This window comes from Alosa alosa, chromosome 13, assembly GCF_017589495.1.
Source record: "Alosa alosa isolate M-15738 ecotype Scorff River chromosome 13, AALO_Geno_1.1, whole genome shotgun sequence".
Taxonomy (NCBI): Eukaryota; Metazoa; Chordata; class Actinopteri; order Clupeiformes; family Clupeidae; genus Alosa; species Alosa alosa.
This window is the reverse complement of record NC_063201.1, coordinates 15,717,568-15,741,022: the sequence shown is the minus strand read 5'-3', so window position 1 is coordinate 15,741,022 and position 23,455 is coordinate 15,717,568. Positions and strand designations below refer to the sequence as shown.

General features: G+C 43.4%; 1 protein-coding gene and 1 pseudogene across 4 annotated transcripts; one reads left to right on the top strand and one right to left on the bottom strand.

Annotated features, from left to right (window-relative positions):
* Window positions 1-3,620: 3,620 nt before the first annotated feature.
* Window positions 3,621-13,525, bottom strand: LOC125305920 (membrane-spanning 4-domains subfamily A member 4A-like). Of its 4 annotated transcripts, none has more exons than XM_048260984.1 (9): window positions 13,380-13,525; window positions 12,738-12,897; window positions 11,033-11,129; window positions 7,786-7,896; window positions 7,522-7,578; window positions 5,340-5,498; window positions 5,131-5,241; window positions 4,957-5,034; window positions 3,621-4,847 (listed from the first exon to the last, which is right to left on the bottom strand). In XM_048260984.1, exons 2-9 carry the CDS (start codon window positions 12,869-12,871, stop codon window positions 4,734-4,736), a joined length of 861 nt encoding a protein of 286 aa, XP_048116941.1. In that variant the 5' UTR covers window positions 12,872-12,897; window positions 13,380-13,525; the 3' UTR covers window positions 3,621-4,733. The 4 variants fall into 4 exon arrangements, with proteins under 4 accessions (XP_048116941.1, XP_048116940.1, XP_048116943.1 ...); XM_048260983.1 differs by having other exon boundaries at window positions 4,957-5,037; window positions 13,380-13,522; XM_048260986.1 differs by lacking the exon at window positions 11,033-11,129 and having other exon boundaries at window positions 4,957-5,037; window positions 13,380-13,522.
* Window positions 13,526-15,275: 1,750 nt separating this feature from the next.
* LOC125305781 lies at window positions 15,276-18,133 on the top strand (annotated as a pseudogene).
* The last annotated feature ends 5,322 nt before the right edge of the window (window positions 18,134-23,455 follow it).

Here is a 23,455-nt window from a genome sequence, read left to right as displayed (position 1 = left end):
CCTGCAAAGTTTTGGTATTTTGCACGTTCATTTTTTAAACAATGCGCCCAGGGGTGTGGCAATTAACAACCTTGGGAGGGTTCCTGGCCAGAAACAGTATACCAAATTCATGAGACTACAAACCTATATTAGAGGATAGAAAGGGAAAGACAAGAGGGACCAAAAGCCAGGTCGAAAACCACAGAGCCAATGGACCCAACGTTGCAGAAGGCATAGATGTCAGTGGAAGAAGGCCCACTGGTGGAGGCAGAGCCCCCACGTGAGTACCAAGACCCAGTCACCACCAACTCACACAGGACAGAGCAAAAAGCAGAGACCAAGAAACCAACTAGACGAGGCAAGCTCAAATGGCCAAAGGCAAACGAGAGGCATGGCATACACTGGATACCGACCTGGTCAAGACACTGGAGGGATCTTTGCGAGGAGGGGCAGAATCCAAGCTCAACCAGATTGGGGACATCCTATACCAGGCCTGCAAGAACAGGTTTGGCGAAGTGACCTCCAACCAGGCCCCAATGGAATCCCATACAAGCTCTATAAGAACTGTCCCAAGGTACTAGAGCTACTATGGTACCTCATGAGAACTGGCTGGAAAAAGCAACTCATCCCATCCGAGTGGCAAAGAGCTGTAGCGGTATTCCTCCCCAAGGAAGCGAACTCCGGAAGCGAAAGACATCGGCCAGTTCAGAAGCATTGCCCTGCTGAACGTAGAAGAAAAAATCTTCTTCTCAGTGCTGGCCAAAATGAAGACCACTTACCTGCTTGAAAATGGCTACATCGACACCAACTGCCAGAAGGCGGGAGTCCCGGGCTTTCCAGGGTGCGTAGAGCACTCTTCAATGATCTGGGACCAGATCCAGAAGGCCAAGTGGGAGAAGACAGACCTGCACATCGTCTGGCTTGATCTTGCTAATGCGTACGGATCAGTTCCACACCAGCTGATAAACTACGCCATGGAGTTCTTCCATATGCCCTCCTGTGTAAAGAACATGGTGGCATCCTACTTCAATGACCTGCAGATGTGCTTCGCCCTCCAAGATTTTACCACCGGGTGGCAACAGTTAGTAGTAGTAGTTAGTAGAAGTAGGAAGCGTCATGGGGTGTGCCATCTCTCCCATCCTGTTCTTGTCAGCCTTTGAGGTGATTCTCGGTGGAGCAAGACAGATGGTTGGAGGGATCAAGCTACCATCTGGGCAGAGGCTACCCCCACTGAGGATGTACATGGATGACATCACCAGCCTCCTTCAGACAGCAGCATGCACATCAAGACTCCTGAAAAGGATGGACGAGTTGATGTCGTGGGCATGAATGAAGATCAAGCCATCAAAATCACGGAGTCTGTCTCTCAGAAGGAGTCAGAAACAGCAGCACCATTTTCGTCGTAGGTGGAGAGAAAATCCCACTCCTTGCAAAGAGCAACCCATTAAAAGCCTGGGGAGGCAGTACACAGCAGAGCTCACGGACAAACAGATGGGGAGAACTGTGCTGAAACAACTCTCAGAAAGCCTGGCAAAGATCGACCAAAGCCAACTCCCAGGGAAGTACAAGGTCAGGTGCTATCAGTTACTCTCTACAGGAGGGTGATGTGGCCACTGAAAATGAGTAAGATCCCCTCATCCACCGCAAGTAAGATGGATGGAAAAGCCTAAACATTCATCAGAAAGTGGTTGGAGCTGCCATGGTGCTTCTCTGAAACGGGCCTCTTTGGAAGGAACATCCTCCAGCTGCCCCTTCAATCCATCAGTCTGGGCTAAAAGCAGGAAAAGACCAGGCTTGTTCTTGAGTTGAGAGAGTCCGATGACCAGGCTGTAAGGAACGCGAACCCCAAGGTTCTGACAGGCTGGAAGTGCAACGTATGCACCCCGATGCACCCACGTGTGAGTGCTTCCTTGTCTCGGCAAACAATGTCATTAAGAAAGCGCTTGCCACTGCAAAGATGCACAGATATACTGCACCTTTATATTATAGTTGAAAACACCTTCAAAAACGTGCCCCTCCACTAAAGTAGGCTATTCATCAAACGTTTATCAACAAAAGAAGTAAACAACGAGTACCTAGGGCTATGTTAATAATTATTAGGCTATCACAAATAAAATAATAAGTTCTGGGAGTAGAAGAAGGCATGTAGCCGAAACGTGTTGGAGTTTTTTAGAAGGTTAACTTGACCAAGCCATGATAATAAAGGCTTTTTAACTTTTTCAATAGAGAGTGCCTTGGAGTTTCCTGATTCTTGGCATTTATTTTCCCATCCAAAGAGCACCTCTGACTTAACCAAACTTTAGAGTCCAAGAAGCGCTCCTCTACCCCCATTCTTAGACAATCTTTTTTGTTTTGCGAGCAAATACATTTAGCAAATAGTATATAAATGGAATAAAGCTCCTTAAAAATGAGCATGGAGGTCTGATTTGAATGACGGCTAGCTGAACCAATAAGACAACATAATTACCATTAAAATTAGCTTAGCTTGGCTGTTAGCCTGGTTGGGACCAGGCTAGGTGCAGAGAATAAATCCCCATGGTAACTTATGTGCCATCTCTTTTGTGAAACCAAGTCAAGGCTAAATTCATCCAGGATAACCGAAAAATCCCAGCTTAATCCCTTATCTAGGTTTTGTGAAATACCCCTCTGCATCTTTCTGAATCTCAGGGCAACCACATAATTGGTTCCCTGTGTTCCGATTGATGATCAAAGTTCTCAAGAAACTTATCATTAAAGTTCGAGAAACTTGGTTGGTATAGAGGCAGTGCACTATATGTGAGCAACGTACAAGTTACTCATATTGCACTGAATCACCTTCCTGAATCTCAATAATATGATCACAACAAGTCATAATATGATCACAACAAATTATTAAGTCAGCACCAGAGGCTATTCATTGTTTTGCACTTTTATGATGTCATCACATCACAAAAAGTAGGCTATTGGTTTCACAAAAATATTTGGCAATATTTTTAAACTACAAAAATACATTTTCTTCAACAAAATAAAATACAGATGACAAATTACTATTTAGTATTTAAAATACTTATTTTAAATACATGTATCAGAAATACTGCACATCCCTGGCTGTTGGCTGCAGCAATTCAAGCTAGGTAATATTGATTTTTTTGTGTTTGTGTTTTGTCGTCCTAAGCCCACCCCTTCCCACAATTTTGGCTCCATCATCCAATCTCACTAGCTACTAATTTCATTTCTTATTCTTTAATTTTCTCTCTTTTTTATTACATGTTTTATTGTCTGACCTCACTTTACTGCTATGTTTTACCCCTTTAGCCTTACTGTTTTTATTTTATTTTGTTTTGTGTTTTTACCCCTTAGCCTAACTATGTATTATTTGTTTGCATTGCTAGTCCCTTTATTTATTTATTGACTTATTTTAACTGTGAGGCACTGAGTCTCTTGGGCACAAAGAATTTGTGTATTTGCTGGGAAAATAATAGAGCATACCTGAAGTCTACTATGTTATCAGTGCACAAATGTGTGGGTTAAGCGTAAGATAAAAGCAGAATATGTTTGAGATTTTATGTGTATGTGCAGAGTAAAACTAGTTTGGCCTGTGTGCAAGGTGAAATTGGTGTGTGTGTGTATGTGGATAAATTAAACAGAATATGCACAGTTGCTGCGTGTTGGTCGATATTTACTTAAGACAACACATCACGTTACAGTGATCATTGCTAGTTGCAGAACAGAGAACAGTTTTACACGTTACATTACAGTACATTCTGGGGCCCTTTTGTTTTTGGATTATGAATCGTTATGATGACCCCAACAACATTTTTATGGCCAATGTTTTCAGTCAGTAGCTGTGTAGCTGGGTTTCCAACCAATGTGAGTTTTTACCAGGAAATCCTGACATGATGCTTTAAAATCACATATACAGCCTTTAGTTATAGAGATAAAAGATTCTTCTCTAAAAGGTTGGTTCTCACAATTTCTCAGAGAGGACAGTGGTGAATCAACAGTACACACTGATACCACAATTCCAAACTGAGTCAGGTCAGTCTTAAAAAAACAAAAAGTTTCAGTTTCCCATCACCTACAGTATCACACAGTAAATACAGGCTCTGTTGTAATACCACGTTGTACCATGTGTGGCGCTGGCACTGTATGAAATGAAATACAAGTCAACGTAAGAGCGTGCATGGCTGGATTGGAACAGAATTTACAATGGCTCCTATGTAGAACATTGGTAACTTTGTACACTAAATGATCACACATTGAGCTATTCCCACACAGATTTTCAAGTTCCTACCAGCTACCCCATATACCATTTCAGTCCCATGAAAATGACAAAAAACACAACCACACCTTGTTTGATCCTTAATACATTCATGTTCATATGTTTCAACATATTTTCAAAATACTGAATGAAACCATGTGGGTGCAAAAGACAACTTTATAACACAATCAATATCACTCCTCTTGCACTTTTTTTTCCTGAATCTAGGACCTTATATCAAAGCTATAGGCATACAAAACAAGTCATCCTGAGATCTTTGTTTGGTCATACTGAGAACTGACAAGTATTTTTTAAGGAATGCAGCCACTTGGAGTATATGCTGGTTAGCTACTGTTTAAATTGGATAGATACATTTGATAGTGAATATCCAGAAATGGCTTTATATACACATGCACACTTCACGAATATGATGAAAGCATAAAAACAATCTGCAAGGTCACAATTAGTTTTAAACATAAAGCTCCCCCTGTATCTGTTTGTGTCATCATAGGTCTTATTCTTGGGTAGGGGTGTATTCGGGGGGCAGATCTTCAGATCTACCCACCTTCAGGCCATCAACACTGCTATGATAAGCAGGAGGCACCACACTGCTTTGGAAGGGAGGCATCTGGAAAAGCAACACATGAGAAGTTAGCTGAGGGATCTATATGCATCTGTATATTATAAGGGTCAGTCATAATGATCTTTCCATTTAAATGTTCAGGACTCCTCAGTACCTCTGAAGTATTCAGGGGAGGTGCAGAGAAGTGGGAGGTGGAGACAAAGGGTGGCACCTGGTTTGAAATGTACATCACCTGCTGCAAAATTACATACAAAACATGCAGAGGTACTCAATGTGCAGTTTACTAACTTGACAGCATGAGTGCTATTGGACCATGAACACTTCTCACCCCAGTAGTAGTACAGGTGGCTTTGCAGGCAAATGCAGATACACAGATGGAAACAATGAACTCCAGCACTGACAACACCAGCGTCACTCCAGCAATCCCTAATGTCCTGGTCTATTGTAGGGAAACCAATATCATACAACGATCGTAAGACAGACCAAGGTTATTGTATATTAATATAAATATAATATACAACTTATAATGCTACATACCTTGTATGCGTTCTTCATATAGCAATTGTCATAATAATCATCTCCATAACAATCGTATGAATAAGGGTACATTGGGACAAGAAAATCAAAGCTATGCAGAATTATAGCAAGTCCTGCAGTTATTGTGCTGAAGATGTTCATCCCAAGTGATGCTTTCACCTAAAATATAAAAAATAAAAATCACATCACAATAACCATTGTCTATTTCAGTCCAATATATTGGATTGTGTTCTGTCGAACTGGGGTGCGTTTCCCAAAAGCATAGTTAGCTATTATGTTAGCAACTTACAAGTACAACACAGCTGTTTCCAAAAATGATAGTTTGAACTATGGTGGTGCAACTTACATACAGGTGGGTCTCAAAAAATTAGAATATCATGAAAAAGTTCATTTTTACCCCTTAATTTAGTTCAAAAAGTAGATCTTTCATATATTCTATAGTTCATTCATACACTCAATACTTGTTCTGGCTGCTTTTGCAGAAATTACTGCATCAATGTGGCGTGGTACGGAGGCAATCAGCATGTGGCACTGCTGAGGTGTTAGTGAAGCCGAGGTTGTTTTGATAGCAACCTTAAGGTCATCTGTATTGTTGGGTCTGGTGTCCCTCATTTTTCTCTTGACAATCAACCATATATTCTCTATAGGGTTCAGGTCAGACGAGTTGTCTGGCCAATTAAGCAGTTATATTATATCTTAAGTTATAGCAGTTTTGGCACTGTGGGCAGGTGTCGAGTCCTGCTGGAAAAGGAAATCAGGATCTTCATAAAGCTTGTCAACAGATGGAAGCATGGAGTGTACTAAAATCTCCTGGTAGAAAGCTGCATTAACTCTGGACTTGATAAAACACAGTGGACTAACACCAGCAAATGACATGGCACCCCAAATCGTCACTGACTGTGGAAACATCAAACTGGATTTCAAGCAACTTTTTTTTTTGCCTCTCCACTCTTCGTCCAGACTCTTGGGACATTGATTGGGCCCTGATATCCAAATTAAATGCAAATTCGGTTTTTATGTGAAAAGAGGAGTTTGGACCAGTCTTAGCCCTCAGACGCGCTAACCTGGTCTCTGATTCAGTGGCTTGACACTAGGAATATGCCACTTATAGCCCATTTCCTGGACACGTCTGTGCATGGTGGCTCTTGATGGAGACTCCAGCCTCAGTCCACTTCTTGTGAAGTTCTCCCAAATCGACAGAACACCGGCAATTTTTCACATACATGTAGATCTCTGTTTCTCAAAGTCACCACCCAGCAAACAATTTTCGGTTAAGGGAACGTTCCCCAGACATTCCCTCACTGTCATTCAGGAATATTTTCTTGACCGGAACGTTGCTTCATGGTCAAATCTTTGGTTCCGGGAATGTCCTCGGAACGTTCTTTGAACTATGTTAAAAACTCGAGCAGAGAAACAGTATTTACAGTCTTTGATAGATCCTTTCAGTCAACGTCTTATGTCCTCTGCCTACAATATGGAAAAGGTTTCATATAATAAAAGCTCTGCTAGGCTAGGTGGGCACGGAGCATGCATTGATTTGAGAGATAATTCCATTTCCATTTTTATACTGGGTTAGACCTCGTATTTTCACGTTTACGGTGCCTTTTGTCACTAATTGAACCATTTTAATGGGTATATCCTTTCATTTTTAGGGCTGTAACGATACACCAAACTCATGATTCGGTTTGTATCATGATTTTTGACCTACATTTTTTTTTTTTTTTTTTGGGGGTAGATATTTTATGAAATAACATTTCAATAGCTATCTCGGAACTCCAGAGGATTCAAGAATACAGAGTTTCTGAAATTCATGACAGCACACTTTACACCTGCACCGTACGCCGTCGACTCCGGGTTCGATTACCACCCTGTGGTCCTTTCCGGATCCCACCCCAACTCTCTCTCACTTGCTTCCTATCATTGTCCCTCCACTGTCCTATCATTAAAGGCATAAAAGCCCCCAAAAATGTACTTAACAAATACTCATATATTGTTACTTTCATTAATACTCAGTGTTAAGCCAGGCTTGTTTACTTAGTTCAGTGAAAATAACTGAAAGTTCTCTCTGCAAACTCCTGTCTGAAATATCTGAAAGCTTTGAGAGTAGTGGCAAAATAATGTAGTTTAAATGTTGCATTAAGTTTTGATTGCAGTCAGTGTTGAATGGTCATTGTGTACTCACCAAACAAGGATTGAGCATCTTTACAGCTCTAACAGTAAGAGAACCAGCAATGATATACTGAAAGACAGAATGTTTTTACACATAAAAAAACATAAACATACATCTGGTATTAGGAAAGCAAATGCAAAATGTACTTGCTCAAAAATAGACTGGAAGATTTACAATATTTTTTAGAAGTTTTTACAAAAAGTTACTTAAGGATTTAACTCAAACAGAAATAATTACTTAACTACAAGAAAAATAATTATATGAAAAAAATCTCACAATGATGGCTCCCCAGAACATGATACCAGTGTGACTGGATACTGTTGATGCATAAAATGCCGTCACGATACCAAACAAAAATACAACCACACCAATCATTATTTGAACCGTCTGTGAAAAATAAAATCAAAGAACAGATGTTAACTTCTCATTGTTGACGTTAATTGCAAAAGTACAAGTTTCAAAATTCATTGTTGGTTATTAGCAGGGGTTACATTTGGATCTGCGAGGACTGCGGACAGTTCTGTGTACAGTTCAGTATTCGCCCCTTTACTCCCCATTTAGTCTACTTGCCAGGCCATAGAGCCCCATTGTGGACCTAGAAATTTTGAATACACCATAGTGTTATGTTAGAAATGTATAATATGGGTCTTCACCATATACTGCCAGATGCTAACTTGCATATGTCGGGCAATTTGCATAATTTACATAATTAGTATACATTAGCATTAACTGTTTGGCAAATTTGTACAATATTGGAGTGGTTTTAGAGGTTAATGAGGATGCTGAATCCATTTCTGACATTTTCTAAGGAATGTTAAAATGGATATTTTGATTTTGATTAATCTGGGCAGATTGTGATGGAGTCAGTTCTAAGAGTATGTAAATGCTTAATATAGTATCCCAACATTTAACAATCAAGAGAGCTCAAACGTCAATTGTGTGATAATGACACACAACATTTGATCAAATTTCTTGAGGTCTGCTTGTGCTTTTTGCTGCAAATTACTATCATGCAGCTGTGCCATTGCTGTTGGTTATCACTGCAGGTGGAATAACTGCTGGATATAAATGCAACCTCCATAAAACCGCGAGGCTCAGCTGTCCATTCACCTGGACTCAAACCAGCAACTCACAACAACACAGAATGGGAGGGCAAGTGAGATAAAACCCCACAGTGCTAATTTCACTAGCATGTGTCTTTGGACATCGGGAAGGGGGTTTACCAAACGTACCATTATATAAAGGAGGTTGAAATAAAGGTTTTCATAAGGATTATTGTCTCAATCCATGTTGATCAAAAAAGATGCACATAACCATGATAATGGTGTGCATATTTCACTCACATCTCTCGAGGTGGTCGGCATTGATAGAATATCTGTATCTATCTATCTATCTGTACCGTTGTGAACCTATGGGCATCTTTAAGGAACTGGACAATCAGGGAGCAGCCCTCTTTGCTAAACACATATTCTGTGATATGAACTGCCTTGATTGCTGCTACTACCATGCCTCCCTGAGTAACAGCAAATGTCTGTTCAGAAGACTTTCAGCAAAAGTCATAAACACCCACCATAGGTAAGAGTAAACTGCCTTTGTTCGCACAGGAGTACTGCATTGTCTGCACCAAAGGCTCTGGCAAAACTAAGGCCAAGAACCTGTCCCTTACAGGGGCCAGGTCACCAACCTGAGCCCTACCGACCGGTAAGGGGTGGAACAGGGTCCTGCTCGCCAACAGACAACAGGTCTCTCGGAAGAGGGAGCTCTCACAGCCTGCACCCTGCATAAGGAGAGGCTGGAGCAGAGTGAATGGCTGAAAGGCATACAGTTAAACCTGGGGCCATGACTGCACCATGGCTTCCGAACCCAGAGAAGGGCCGTCATTCCTCGGGGAGAAGGAGAAAAGAAGGGCTGACAATGTGTCAACTCCCTGGTCATGAACAGGTCAACCTCTGCCCTGCCTATGCGAGACCAGATCTCCTTGTCCACCTGAGGGTGAAGTCTCCACTCTCCTGGGCTTGGACTCCGTCTTGACATGATGTCTGCTGCAGAATTCAGTGGCCCCGGCACATGTACAGTTTTGAGGGACCAGATTGAGCCCATTGCCACAGAACTGGCAGAACGCCAGTTGATATAAGAGGCATCAACTGTGCTATTGGTCCTGAGGATGACATGCTGACCACTCTGCCTCGGCAAGAAGTGATGAAGGCTGAGCAGAGCAAGAAGTGACAGGATGTTGATGTGCTAGGACACCCGGACACCAGACCAGACGCCTTAATTTTGCATCTTGCAGACCAACCTAGGAAGCCCTTCAGCCTCTCGGGCTAGGGGGGCCTTAATCTGATTACTGTGTACAGAGTGTAAATTTTTAAATAGTTTGTTTGGGGCGCTATGGTGTTTGGGATTATGGGCTGTGTGAGAAACTGAACTTTACCGTTTTTACCGTCTCATTCGCGCTGCACCCAAGTGCAGACAGTAGACTGTTTATTCATTTGCACACACGCACACATTTCGTCACTGTGTCTCTTTAATGGTAAAATGTTTTGTGTGTTGTTGCATGTTCTATGGGCTATGTGTTATTCAGGGGTTATACAGCGGGTTTCAGTGTTGGTGTTAGGTGTTGCAGCAAACCAATTGTTTGGTTTGCCGCAATTTCACACATTCATTCACTTATTACAATGTCATTACCCACTTCAATCTTATCATTAACAATAACATAGTGTGGTACCCACTAGTTCATCTTTCAGTTGTATTGTCTGTATATTGCCTATAATCTGGTTAACACATACATTTACTCACAACACTTCCTGGTCCATTGTGTGCTACAGGGGTGTTTGTGGTATTCGTAAGTATTGTTTCTTAATGTATTTTGGTTATATCTGCATTTATAACACACATATGTTTTGTGCATGATTTGTTCTCCTGGTGTTTTATATTTAATTGTTAATTTGTTAATTTATGTTGTAAAAATATTTAAAGTGCTAACCGGTCTGTGTTAACCTGACTGAATTGTGTGACCCAATCATCCTAAGATGGACAAATTTGTTATAAAAGATGGGGGCTATTTAATGGGGTAGCTCAGTTCCCACTTGTAGAGTTGTGGGTGCACGACTGACTCTCCTGGTGTGTACTTGGGCATTGATTGTGCTACTTCTGTGCTATTATTGGAATCACACATCCCAACACGTGGGTTGACCGCCTCACCGGCTGCCCCATCTCCTTGCGGGGGGCTTTACAGAGTTATTATACAAATTGGTGAAGCAGTTCCTATATATATATATATATATATATATATATATATAGTCAATATATGCAATTATGCTAATTTATGCTAATTGTGCTGATTATTCAAATTGCCCAACATGTGCAAGTTAGCATATGTCTAGTAGTTACATGCTGGGGACCCATACTATTTATTTCTAAAATTTTCAAAATTTCCAGGTTAACCTTGTTGACAAGTAGACCAATTTCAAAGAATTATTTTCAGTGGGCAAATGAAAAAAGTATATGACCACCAACCACATACCTGCATGCCTCTTTTGCAAGCACTGGAAGGGGCATGCAGAGACATTGAGTTGGATATGGCACACAAGGTGATACTTTCCACTATATTGTGGCCAGATCTGGACAAAAGGCAGGATACACAACCCACCACCCCCACCACACACACCACACACACACACACACACACACACACACACACACACACACAAGAAAAAAAAATGTGTTTATTTTTATAGCAATTTCTCCAGTAATGTTTTTTTTCTTGTTACTTTTGTTTTGTTGCTACATTTTTCATTTGTTTAGAGTACATTCACTTACAATACTGTATTGATAAGTGAGATTCTATTTTTCTTTAGTTGAGTACTGCAGAAAGTGTCTGAGAAAATGGGAATAAAAATAGAAACGAAACACTGTGTTGCTGTTGATTTGAAAGTGTAATTCAAATGGTGCATGTGTGTAGTTCTGTTGCAATAATTACATTTTTAGAAAGAGTTTTGATTGCAGTGTTTCATTTTGGCATAGATTGCCCCCGACCCTCACTTATGTGATCCACACCCCCTTTTAAAAAACATTTCCAACGTCCCTGTGTTATTTGATTGATCCTCCGTCCTGACTTGAGTAGGGAGAGGGCCTTTACCCACCGCCGGAAAAATAATCTTTGGTCACCGCTATTTACCGATTTCCGGCTCCCATTGACTTCCATTCAACACATGTAAACAAAACGTCAATTATGTGGTTAAACTACGCCGCTGACTTATGGCAGCAAGCATTTCACTTTGATAATGTGACGAGTACATGGCGTCCTCATCAGCTTGGCCTGCTCATCTGCACCTTTAATTGGTTAATTGTTAGGACACCTGGTGTCCAGGGTGTCTTTAAAAGGCATTGTGGGTTAGAGAGCGGGCGTAGGGTTGTTGGTGGCAGCAGCAGACCTGAGTCTGGGTTTTGTTAGGTTTTGGTATTTCTTTTCTTTAATTTATTTAGCACCACTACATTTACTCAGTGCATCCATACATTGCCTACACCACTGACTCTACTAACATATTCAGGGTTTCTAATTATTTTGGGTTGGTTATGCTAAACGCTCTCAATAAATTATTGTTAAACCTTCTCTGCGGTGTGGCGTGTGCCCTTGTTTTTTGTCTCGTCCTCGAGCCAGGACGTTACAGATAATAAACTACATTTTGGTACAAGATATATACAGCAGGAATAACAGAATTTAGCTTAAGCAGTGAGGAGAAATAGGCTACATGGGCTACATTACATATTTCAGGCCACTAGATGGCGGCATTTCACTGCACTTCATCCTTTTTTGGATGTAACAGCAAGCAGTGAAAATGCGTCATCTGGTGGCCATGCAGGCAAAAGTGCCATGAAATATTTAATTTAACAGGAAATTACATTAGAAATGTTGTTTTTTCTTACTAATTATTCGAGTAATCCCTCTGATATATTGTGTTTTTCTTTTTAAACTTCGTTCATTTATAAATTGTGATGTAATATGAAGTATCCCCTGGGGATCAATAAAGTATCTATCTATCTATCTATCTATCTATCTATCTATCTATCTATACATGAAAAAATATACCTTCATATTACATCACAATTTATAGGCTAAATGAAGGAAGTGTGACTGCTGTAAGCTGTGTGCAAACTCAAACATTTTTTTCTTTTTTTTAATGTTAAGTCATCTGGGTTATTTGGAATTTGAGTAATTGTAAACTCACCCCCATGGCAGTTGGTTCCCCTTTAAGGAATTTCCCAAGAAAAGAGGGCGGAGTTGAAACGACTCCACTCTGGAGTGAAGTGAAATGTTGGGCTCCTCGTTGGTGGAACACACGAGTGAGCACCACAAAGCCATTGGTGGAGGAAGCAGAGTTGGCCATGCTATTGGAAGTGAGACAGAATATCAATAGCCTACGTTCCGAAAAACCTGTCAGCATCTCTTTTAAATGCCTTTATTCCTAAATGCATGTCTTATGTGGCTTCGTTCAGGCGCACTTTCAACTTGACTGCGCTAACAGGTCATAGATCTAACCTATTTAATGCCGTAGCCTACCGTTACATTTCCCCACCTAACAAATAAACTACAAAATAAATTGTTAAAAAATATATCCTACCCGATTTTGAACATAACCGGCTAGCTACGTGTGGAGAAAGCATAACATAGACTACACCTAATAATCGTTGTCACAATAGACTACACCTAATAATCGTTGTCGCAATACGTCACACTATCAACAGACGCCACTAGTGATAACTTATTATTCAGAAAAAAAACTCATTCGATAGTAAGCTAAACGCCTAGGTCTACTAGTCAAACAAACAAATGAATTAACAAACAAACCAAAAAGGCATAACTGACTTACTTGAGATGATTTCTAATTGAAAGTAGAATGAAAATAAAGATTCCGTGTGGCTATGATCAGCGGCAGTAGCCCTCTGTGCGAGATTGTTTGTGTTTTTCTTCCGAGTCGGAATCTGCGTCACTGACGGGAATTGGCGCTACCCTCCATGGGCGTTAAGAAGTGTGTCATTCGATGATGAATTTTCAGTGGAACATTAGATGGACCAGATAAACACACACACACACACACACAGAGACACTGGTAAGGCTGTCAACAATATCGCAAAAGCTACGGTCCAATTCTCACAAATGTTGTTGGAAAGGTGTAGCATATGGAGGCTAAGGAAACCCCATTATTTTCTGGAGCCGATATTCAAAGGGAACGTTTCTTCATTTTCCACACTGTATCATATTTTCCTCGCAATAGCGAAAGTGAAACTTGCTCCCAATTATCTTAAATGATAAATGTGTGCGTGCATGTGTAATTTATTGATTTCTTTCACATTGTCTTTCACAACATAAATAATGCATCATAATATCAGAAATAATGCATCATATAGTAATGTCAGAAATTATCCCATTTAGGCCTCTTACATTAGTTGTTGCATCCAGTGGCGCCGGCAGGCGTAATCCTGTACGCACTGTGCGTAAAAATTTTCACGGCTTTATTTGTGAAATCATTCAATATTAGCCTACAACAATAAAACAAAAACTTGGTGTGACAACTAGCCTATATTTATTGACTCATGTGTAATCTGAATATTGGCATTATTCCGAATAAAACCGGAATATGGTGTGCATGGAAACCATAGTGCTAAGGCACGTCATGACGAGTCGGGTTGGTGCGGGTGTTAAAAGTCCTTGCCTATCATCTAAAAGGTTGGGACAACCAAAACAGCAGTGCAATGTATTTAGCAGGGGCGTAGATTTGCGTGGGGACCGAAGGACGTGTCCACACCAATGTCAAATTACGACTGAAATGTCCCCACCAATATTCAGGTGGAAATGAGGAAAAAGTGCTCAGATGCGCTACACAAAGAGTTAAATCATTTCTCACTTCAGGACTGCGGATCATCTCGTACAGATCTTGTAATGTGCATTAGCCTATAAGGATAAAACGCGCTGATTTGAAGTTAGGCCTACATATAATAACTACCAGTAAGCCGCAGTCTCCTGCGCAGCGCTTCAGCTTCACTTCACTACAAGGCATATGAAGTGCGTCCAAATTCACCCATTCTTCTCTGTTGAACTCCTCTAGAAGTAGGCTACTCATCACACATGTGTCACATGATAGAGCCTTTTCTCAGCTTTTAAACAGTGCTAGCTAGCCACTATTTTCTGGATAAACAGTTTGCGAGAAAAATAACTTCAAGAGATTTAATAATTATTCTCTGCGCCCATCTCCACATCCATTCGTCTCGGTGGAATATCGTAGGCCTACACACTTTACGCAACACGACAAACCATATATCAGAATACACAGCAGACCTTACCGAACACAAAGGTGTAATGCATTCCCGTGTATAGTTAGCTGTTCCAGAGTAATCCGGTTTTGATAATAAATTGTAGCAAAATTCAACATGGTCTTTCGGCTTTAAGCATTTCTTAAAACTGAGCTGTGCTTACATCGCCTAGATATCTGTAATTATTAGAATCAGAGAATATACAGGCAGCTCACGGTTAAGAGTTTGTCAATGTAGCCTTAATGATTTCTTTTCACAAAATGCTAAGCATGCATGTATTCAAGTTTCTTAAAACTGAGCTGTGCTTAAATGGGGTCAATACATGATTTCATAACAGACCAAATAGAAAAAAAAAGTTAAATGTTAAATATAGCCTGCATATCTGTACATGTTAAAATCAGATTATGTAGGCTACACAGTATACAGTTAGATCAAGTTGGACAGTAGCACGGGCTATGGCCCTCATGGTCTCTCAAGAGAGAGCTCGCTGGCTCAACCTCTCCAGCCTCTCCCACAAGGAGAAGACCCAGCTGCTAGATGTGCCCGTGGACCCCAAAGGCCTCTTTGGACCAGCCGTGGCCACTATGCAAAAGCGGTGTGAGGAAAAGAAACGGGACGGTGAAGCGCTGCAGCTGTGCCTCCCCAGAAAGGCACAAGCCCCCGCTCCCAAAGCACCCAGACAGACGTTTTCCGAGGCAGCGGCACGCCCGCCGCAGTACCGGATACCGAGATGTACCGCCTTGGTAAGACCCCCGAGCTCAAAGGTGCCTGGGTTAAAAAGCCCTTTAACCCTAACGCGACACAGGGAGGTCAGCAAAACCCCCCACCCGCGCAGGGAGCGAGGAAGAAGAAGCGCGCCTAGTACGCGCCTTGCAGGCGAGGGGGGGCGGGTCCAGCCAGACGCTCCCCCCTCCTCGACTCACACCGGCCCCGTTCCTGGGCCTGTTCAAAGAGGCATGTTCACTGCCCCCCAAGAGGCGTGCAGAGGCCACAGAGGCGCTCACAGTTCACAGCCCACTGAAGCGGAGAAGAGACCTGGAGTGCCAGTTCGAGCCCCAACAGAGTCTCACAAGCACACACCAGTGCCCCCCTTCAAAAATAAATGTTTCGGTGCGCAGCCAGGCCGAGGGCCGAGGGCGTATCCGTCAAAAGAATGCAAAAAATTGTCAAATGAACAAAAAAGCTCTCACAAAAAGTCACGAGCCATGTTCAGTGGCAATGGCGTGCAATCACTCCCTAATAACGCAACCAGGAGGAGCCAAAGCTCCACCGGGGACGATGGGCAACATAAGCACGCTAGCGTTGCAGCCCACGCCAGCTCGGTCGCGCCAGTTAGCGCCACTAGATGGCGTCATTTCGCCACTGACCGAGCGCATCCAGTACTGGCGGATGCACGTGAAGTCAGACTGGATAATAAAGATTATAGCGAAAGGCTACCGCCTACAGTTCGCTACAACCCCACCCCCGTTCAATGGGATTGTACAATCCCACGCTACAGGGGAATCTGCCCGTGTTCTACAGGGGGAAATAATTTCCCTGTTAAACAAACAAGCGATCAGGGTAGTCCCCTTCGAGCAAAGCCGTCACGGTTTTTACTCGAGGTATTTTCTGGTCCCAAAGAAAGGGGGGGGCTTGCGCCCGATATTGGACCTGCGTGCACTGAACAGATACCTAAGAAAGTACAGGTTCAGGATGCTAACCAACGACGCATTAATGCGCTTCGTGCGCCCGGGCGATTGGTTCACCTCAGTGGATCTGACCGATCGCGTTCCGCTATTCCCGATCTATCCGCCCCACAGAAAGTTCCTCAGGTTTGCCTTTCGAGGTGTGGCCTACGAGTGGCTTGCCCTCCCATTTGGCCTTGCGCTCAGCCCCATAGTCTTCGTCAAGGTCACCGAAGCGGCTATCGCGCCGCTCCGGGAAAAAGGTTTCCGTCGGGCTACTGTTATCGACGACTGGCTGGTGGCCGCGCACTCATACCAGGAAGCGCAGCAGCACACGGCTCTCCTAACGGAGCACCTGTTGTTACTAGGCTTCAGAATAAACTGGGAGAAAAGCGTGCTGCGCCCGTGTCAGATCACCACCTTTATAGGGCTGTCTCTAAACTCCGTCTCATTCAGAGCGCCTCGTCAGCGAACGAAGTCAAAGCGTTCGCGCGATGCCTCAGCGCCCGCAGGGGGCTACTGTGAAATTCAGGGTCTGCCTCAGACTCCTGGGCCTCATGGCGTCAGCCTTGGTGGTCGTTCCCCTCGGCCGTTTATACATGAGGGCTGTTCAGCGATGGGTGGCGTCGCTGGGATTGAATCCCTCGCGTCACTGCCATCACCTTGTCGCAATCTCATCAGCCTGCTGCGCAGCGCTAAGGCCCTGGAAACGCCCACTCTTCCTCACAGAGGGAACTACGATGGGTGCTGTCCTACACAGGAAAGTAGTGACGACGGATGCCTCGCTGAGCGGCTGGGGAGCTACTCACGAGGACAGGTCGATAAACGGGGTGTGGGACTCACACATGCAATCTTTGCACATAAACCGTCTAGAACTGATGGCGGTTTGGCTCGCACTCAGACATTTTCTGCCCATCCTGAGAGGGCATCATGTCTTGGTCAGAACAGACAACACCACTGTGGTGGCTTATGTCAACAAGCATAAGACACAAGAAGAGACTGAGGTCTCGTCATATGCACACATTGGCACACAGACTGATCTCATGGAGCAGCACACGGCTCCTGTCGTTGAAAGCCACACACGTCGCCGGTGTATTGAATTTGGGTGCAGATTTATTATCCAGGGGGCAACCCCGCCACGGAGACTGGAAACTCCACAGCCATGTGGTGGCTCAAATCTGGTTCGAACGGTCGATTCGGTTTAAAGTGGACTTATTCGGGCCTCAGAGGAGAATGCGCAATGTCCGATGTTTTTCTCCCTGCGCGATCAGAAAGCCCTGTTAGGGATAGATGCTTTGGCACACCAGTCCTGCTCTATGCCTTCCCTCCGTTGCAACTGATCACTCCAACGCTCGCCAGGGTGCGGGAACAGAGCCTCGCACTCATTCTCGTAGCCCCGCACTGGCCAGGGAAACCCTGGCTAGCAGAAATAATCCTGTTACTCCACTCCCCACCGTGGCCGCTGCCCCGCAGGGGACCTGCTGTCCCAAGCTTAACGGGAAATATTTCACCCTCATCCAGAGCGCCTGGCCCTCTGGGTCTGGCCCGTGAAAGGCTGAATCTGACAGCTGCAGGACTGCCCTGCAATGTCATAGCGACCATTCAGAGCGCTAGGGCGTCATCAACTAGGACGTTGTATGATAGCAAATGGCGTGTATTTAATGACTGGTGTATTAAAACAGGGACGATAGCCTTCCAGTGCTCTGTAGACGTTATCCCACGTTTCTGCAAGACTTACTGGATAAAAACAAGTCCTTCTCCACTGTCAAAGTTTACCTGGCTGCCATCTCGGCCTGCCATGTAGGCTTTGGGGACAAAACAGCGGGCCAGCACCCTCTCATACGTCAATTTATGAAAGGGGCTCGACGCCTCCGCCCGGTTTCTAAACCACTGGCCCCTTCATGGGATCTGCCGATGGTTTTGGATGTTCTGTCTCGCCCTCCCTTCGAGCCATTACAACAGTTGGATCTTAAAGTGCTCTCACTCAAGACGGCTTTGTTGGTGGCTTTGGCTACTGCTAAACGGCGTAGTTTATATTCATGCCCTATCTGTGAATACAGCCTGTATGCAATTTTTCCCGGGTGACTCGAGGGTTGTATTAAAACCCAACCCAGTTCATTCGAAGGTTTTCAACCCGTCACTGTCGTGGTCGGCTGATTGAACTATTATTTAACCCATCTTTTCGCCCTCGGACCAGGAGCGGCTGAATGCGCTCTGTCCGGTCAGGGTTGTGTGTGGACAAACAGCGGAGTTAAGAAAAAGCGGAACAGCTGTTTGTGTCTTGTGCAAAGTCACATCTGGGTAGACCGCTCACTAAGCAGCGTCTATCACAATGGATTGTGGCGGCTATTGCCCTGGCCTATATCGACTAGGGGTTACAACCCCAGTCGGGTTTCTGAGCCCATTCCACTCGAGGAATGTCGACATCATGGGCTTTATTTCAGGGCTTCCCCATAGAGGATGTATGCTTGGCAGCGTGTTGGGCAAACCCGACAACGTTTGTCAGATTTTACAGACTTGATGTCACTGCCCCGACTTTGGCACATTCAGTGTTAGGCACTGGGACGCCGGGGGCGCACTGATGTTGTTGGGGATCGCAAGCTTGTCTGGCAATCCAGGAGTCACGATATCCCATAGTGAGATACCGAATGAATGCTTGAAAGAGAACTTAAGGTTACTCACGTAACCCCGGCGAGAATTACCTCCTCCACGTCGCATACGTCAGTCGTCCAGCCAATGGTGGCTGGCGTAATGAAATAATGGCTTCTGGGGAACTCGCGAGGGGGCGTGTCCCCATAGTGAGATACCTCACTCATGCTATCAGAGAACCGGGGTTACGTGAGTTACGTGAGTAACCTTAAGTTTTGTACATTTAGTGACTGTACACTCATTGGCCTGTAGATGGCGGTGCACACATATACACATGCACACACACACAGGTACGCACATACTATCGGTATTAGAACGGCCGATACATAATTACAAATTCAGTAGGATTAAAAGAAAGGCAAGTATTCATCATCATGGCTGCATTTCCAGTATTGGCGATAAATAGTCGTTTGTCCACTAGATGGCGCATCGTTGCAGTGAGACGTAATTTTGTTGGAAGTTAAAAGTGGGTTGGAAAAACAATGGACGCTTCCTACAAGGACTGTAGTTTACCGCAGAGAACGTCTAATAAGGATAGGAAGATCTCTGAGAATGTTTATCGGACATGCTTGGTTTTTACTGCAGGTACGTTAATCTTAAAATACCAATAAGGACCTAGGTACAATAATGTTACCGTTAGCGTTGGTTGAGTGATGGAGGCCAATTTGATTGCATTTGTAGAAAACTATAAATGCGGTTATACCAAGCAAATTGATAGCAGCACTGTAATTGTATCTTTCGACCGTCATTTGTTGCATGTGCTACAAAAATCATTCTGTGCAATGGAAGATTTACCAACGTTACACCGGTCTGATACAGTTTTGCCTATACATGCGTGAGACTGAGACGCCTGTTTATTTGTTTGAAGTGTGAGAGGGGAATCGATGTGCTTTGATTCCAGCTTGGTAGTTGTAGTCTGTGAGATTAAAAAGCACGCGTGTGTGAAGTATCCAAACAATGACACCTTCATTTCATTATGGCTGCTTTAGAAACACACCTTAAGCTGTGTAGTGGGTCCCATTTAGAAGTGGCTAGTTCATTTGCGCTTTCCTCATGGAGCTGCGTGAATTTTATTACAACTTTTCGCACGATATGGCAGTTTAAGTCCGCTTGATACTGTAAGGCGTAAGCCATTGGTTTCCAAAGGAGATTTTATTTGTGTCGCCAGCATAGCCTATTGACAATTTATGTTGTAAATAGGCCTACCTTATAGGCCTAGCTGTAGCTTAGGGAAGCTAACAACTTTCTATTAGGATCTAGTTTGTTAGTTACAGTTTTGTCATAACTCCCTGATGCATTTTTGCATTTAGGCTAGAATAGCCAGAGCGTGGATATCTCAATCGGAAAATTAAACAATATCGGGCGCCTATGGACTAGGGTGGGTGAACCCAGCCTGATCTGCCCGCTATTTATTTTTTGATTTCTTAAAAGATTGCGCTTGGTCTGGTGACCAGGGACCAGGACTGAGCGGCTGTCATATTTTGTACCGCTATGCGGTACATCTAGTTTTCACAGTAATGACCGGCGTTCTATACATTATCCCGCTTATTATCCGGCTACTTGCCGAAACAAAATAATAAACTCCCCACGATATCACTTTAGCCTACATAACCTAGCCTATTTGTTACCGTTCATCATGGCATTTGCTGAGAAACAAATAGTTCGCAACAACACACGCTGCTGAACTTGAATCAAACATTCTTTAGAACACAGCTGATCAACCGTCTGCTTTCACGTTTGAATGAAGTTCCAGTCCTTGCGTAGTGATATGAAAGACGTATCAGAAGCACAAAACCCGTTGCCATTGACAGCGGTAATTATATGTTTGCAGCGGTAATTACTTTGGGAAATCCCATTCAAGTCAATGGAGCGTTCTACTAGCATTGTGAAGAGCCGTATAATAAAATTAAATAGCCTAGGCGCGAGTGGCGCTTTTGCGCAGTATATGCGCACAGTAGGCCTAGGCTTTACCTTGACACACGCACACAACAGTTTCAACAATTTCACAAATAATCACTGGGACCGAAACATAGGCTACCTGTCAACTTTTTCCAGGTTTATCACGTATTTGAACTTTTTTTCCTAGGAGCTGCAGGGCCGTCGCAAACTTGACAGGTGCGAGGCCCTTTTCACTTACGTGCATGAAATCATGCGATAGCCTCATCATGCCTCTCTTAGAGCCAGGCATAGTGAGCTGGCCCTCGGAAGAAAAAGTTTGGGGACCACTGGGCTATACAATTCCCCCTCTTAGACAAGCTGGTGCCTATTAGCCTGCTATTAAAATGCACCGACAGGTATGCCTAGGCTACGTAGCCTAAACTTTGTTTTTTTGTTTTGAATAAAAAAATAGAAATAATTATCCCAGAAAGTCCCATAAATATGACTTAAATAGAAGTTAGTTAGTTATTAACAGGGATGGATTACTGCACAGGCCTACCAGGCCCAGGGGCCCAAGGGGTCATGGGGCCCTGATGCCCAAGCCTTTGCATGGAATCATTGCCTCAATATCAACAAATCAGGATGTAGACTATGAATCTGATTGAATTTAGTATTGGCCCTCCCCAAAATGCACCAGAATACAGGAAATCACATCAAACAAATTAAAAATGTTCTGGGGGAGGACCCCCAATACCCCCCTCCCTCCCACATATAAGACAATAAGTTGGGGGCCCTTAATACACCTGGGCCCAGGGGCCCGAAAGTTCATAATCCGCCCATGGTTATTAAAGAGGCCCTATGCAACAATTTTAGCAAAAATGACTTATGGTTGAGAGTCGCTCTGATGGTTCTACAACACTTTTTGGGTCGTTTGGTGGGTGCCCGATCTCCCCTAGTGCTTCTCCGCGGAAAAACCGAATATGCAACTTTCTGGTGGCGGTCGAAACACATCCGGATGTAACTCGGTGGAAATACTCGAAAATGCAGTCAGATTGTAGTTTCTAAGAAGACTGCAAAACGGACTCCGACATGGCTTTGTTGCTGTTGAAATTGTAAGTAGCCTACCCTTGGGTGAACTTTGTTTTTGTGATTTGATAGTCTCTTCAACAATGTGTTTGCTCGACCGTTTTATTGTGAGCCCTATGTGTTTAGCTTGGTTTATTGATGGCTAGCTCGCTCAGCTAGTGGGGGTTTCGCGTAGCAGTCACTTGCTACCGAAGCTGCAGGGGGAGCTATATAATAGGTGAAAAATCTTGAGCCCATATCAGGCGAAAACCCAGAAACAGCGAAGAAATAACCAGACCTGCATAGGGCTTCTTTAACAATTAATTGATAAACCTTTAAGAATACTTTTAGCACTGATGCAGTCAGCATAGGCCTCTTACATTGTTTGCAGGTAGGCCTACATTTAATTCGGTTTTCGATGGCAAACGCGAAACAGCGCCAAAACAACCAGTGGACAAAAACAGTATTTCACGTGTATTGTTAAGACTCGCCATAGAGAATGAATGGGGGAAATTACTGTAAACTAATCGGATTTTATTGTATACCCCTGTTGTCTCAATGATAATAACATCGCATTTCAGATTATATTTCAAAGTTTGCCGTTCATTTGCATTATTAATATAACATCGTATTTTGTCATTTTTGGCGAAGACATGCATTCCGTTAACCGCCGTCATGCCGTTAGGGATGTTGAACATATTTAACATTCTCTAACCATCGTGATTTTGAATTGGTGCAGTTTTCAGCACAAAAACTCATTTTATTATTTTTCCCTTTTGCATTGCTTTATGCTGTTCTATGGTGCTTTCTGCCTCTTGGTTGCACGCATGTTTTCGTGACGTTGCATAGAAATCCATGTAAATGAGAGAAATTTGGTGATCACTGATTGTTGTTTTAGGACATTAAGCCACGTTAAGCTTTTTGCTTAGGCTACAATAGGCGTTAATGAAGAATGAATGCTTAGTGTCCTCTTTGGCCAGGTGCGAGGCCCATCAGACGCGAGGCCATGGGCGACGGCCCAAATATTGCTGTTTTCATGAATACAAAAGTTGGGTGACCCTCCCTCCTAGAATAAAAAAAATGGGTGACCCTCCACTCAACAAAGAATAAAAAGACATGACCCTCCCCTATTTTCCTCCAGTGGTCCATTCCATAAATACCGAACGGTCCCTAAGCAAGAAAATTGCTCATTGACTTATAGCGTTCAGCACAATGATTCATGTCCAATTAATTCCCCCTGTTAAAGTGCTTTGTTACACTAGTTTGGTTTTGTGATGTAGGCTAGTCTATGATAAACGGATTATGGCCAAATAGCCTATGTGACTCAGCTAATGTTATAGGCTATACAATTCCTCCTCTTAGACAAGCTGGTGTAGCCT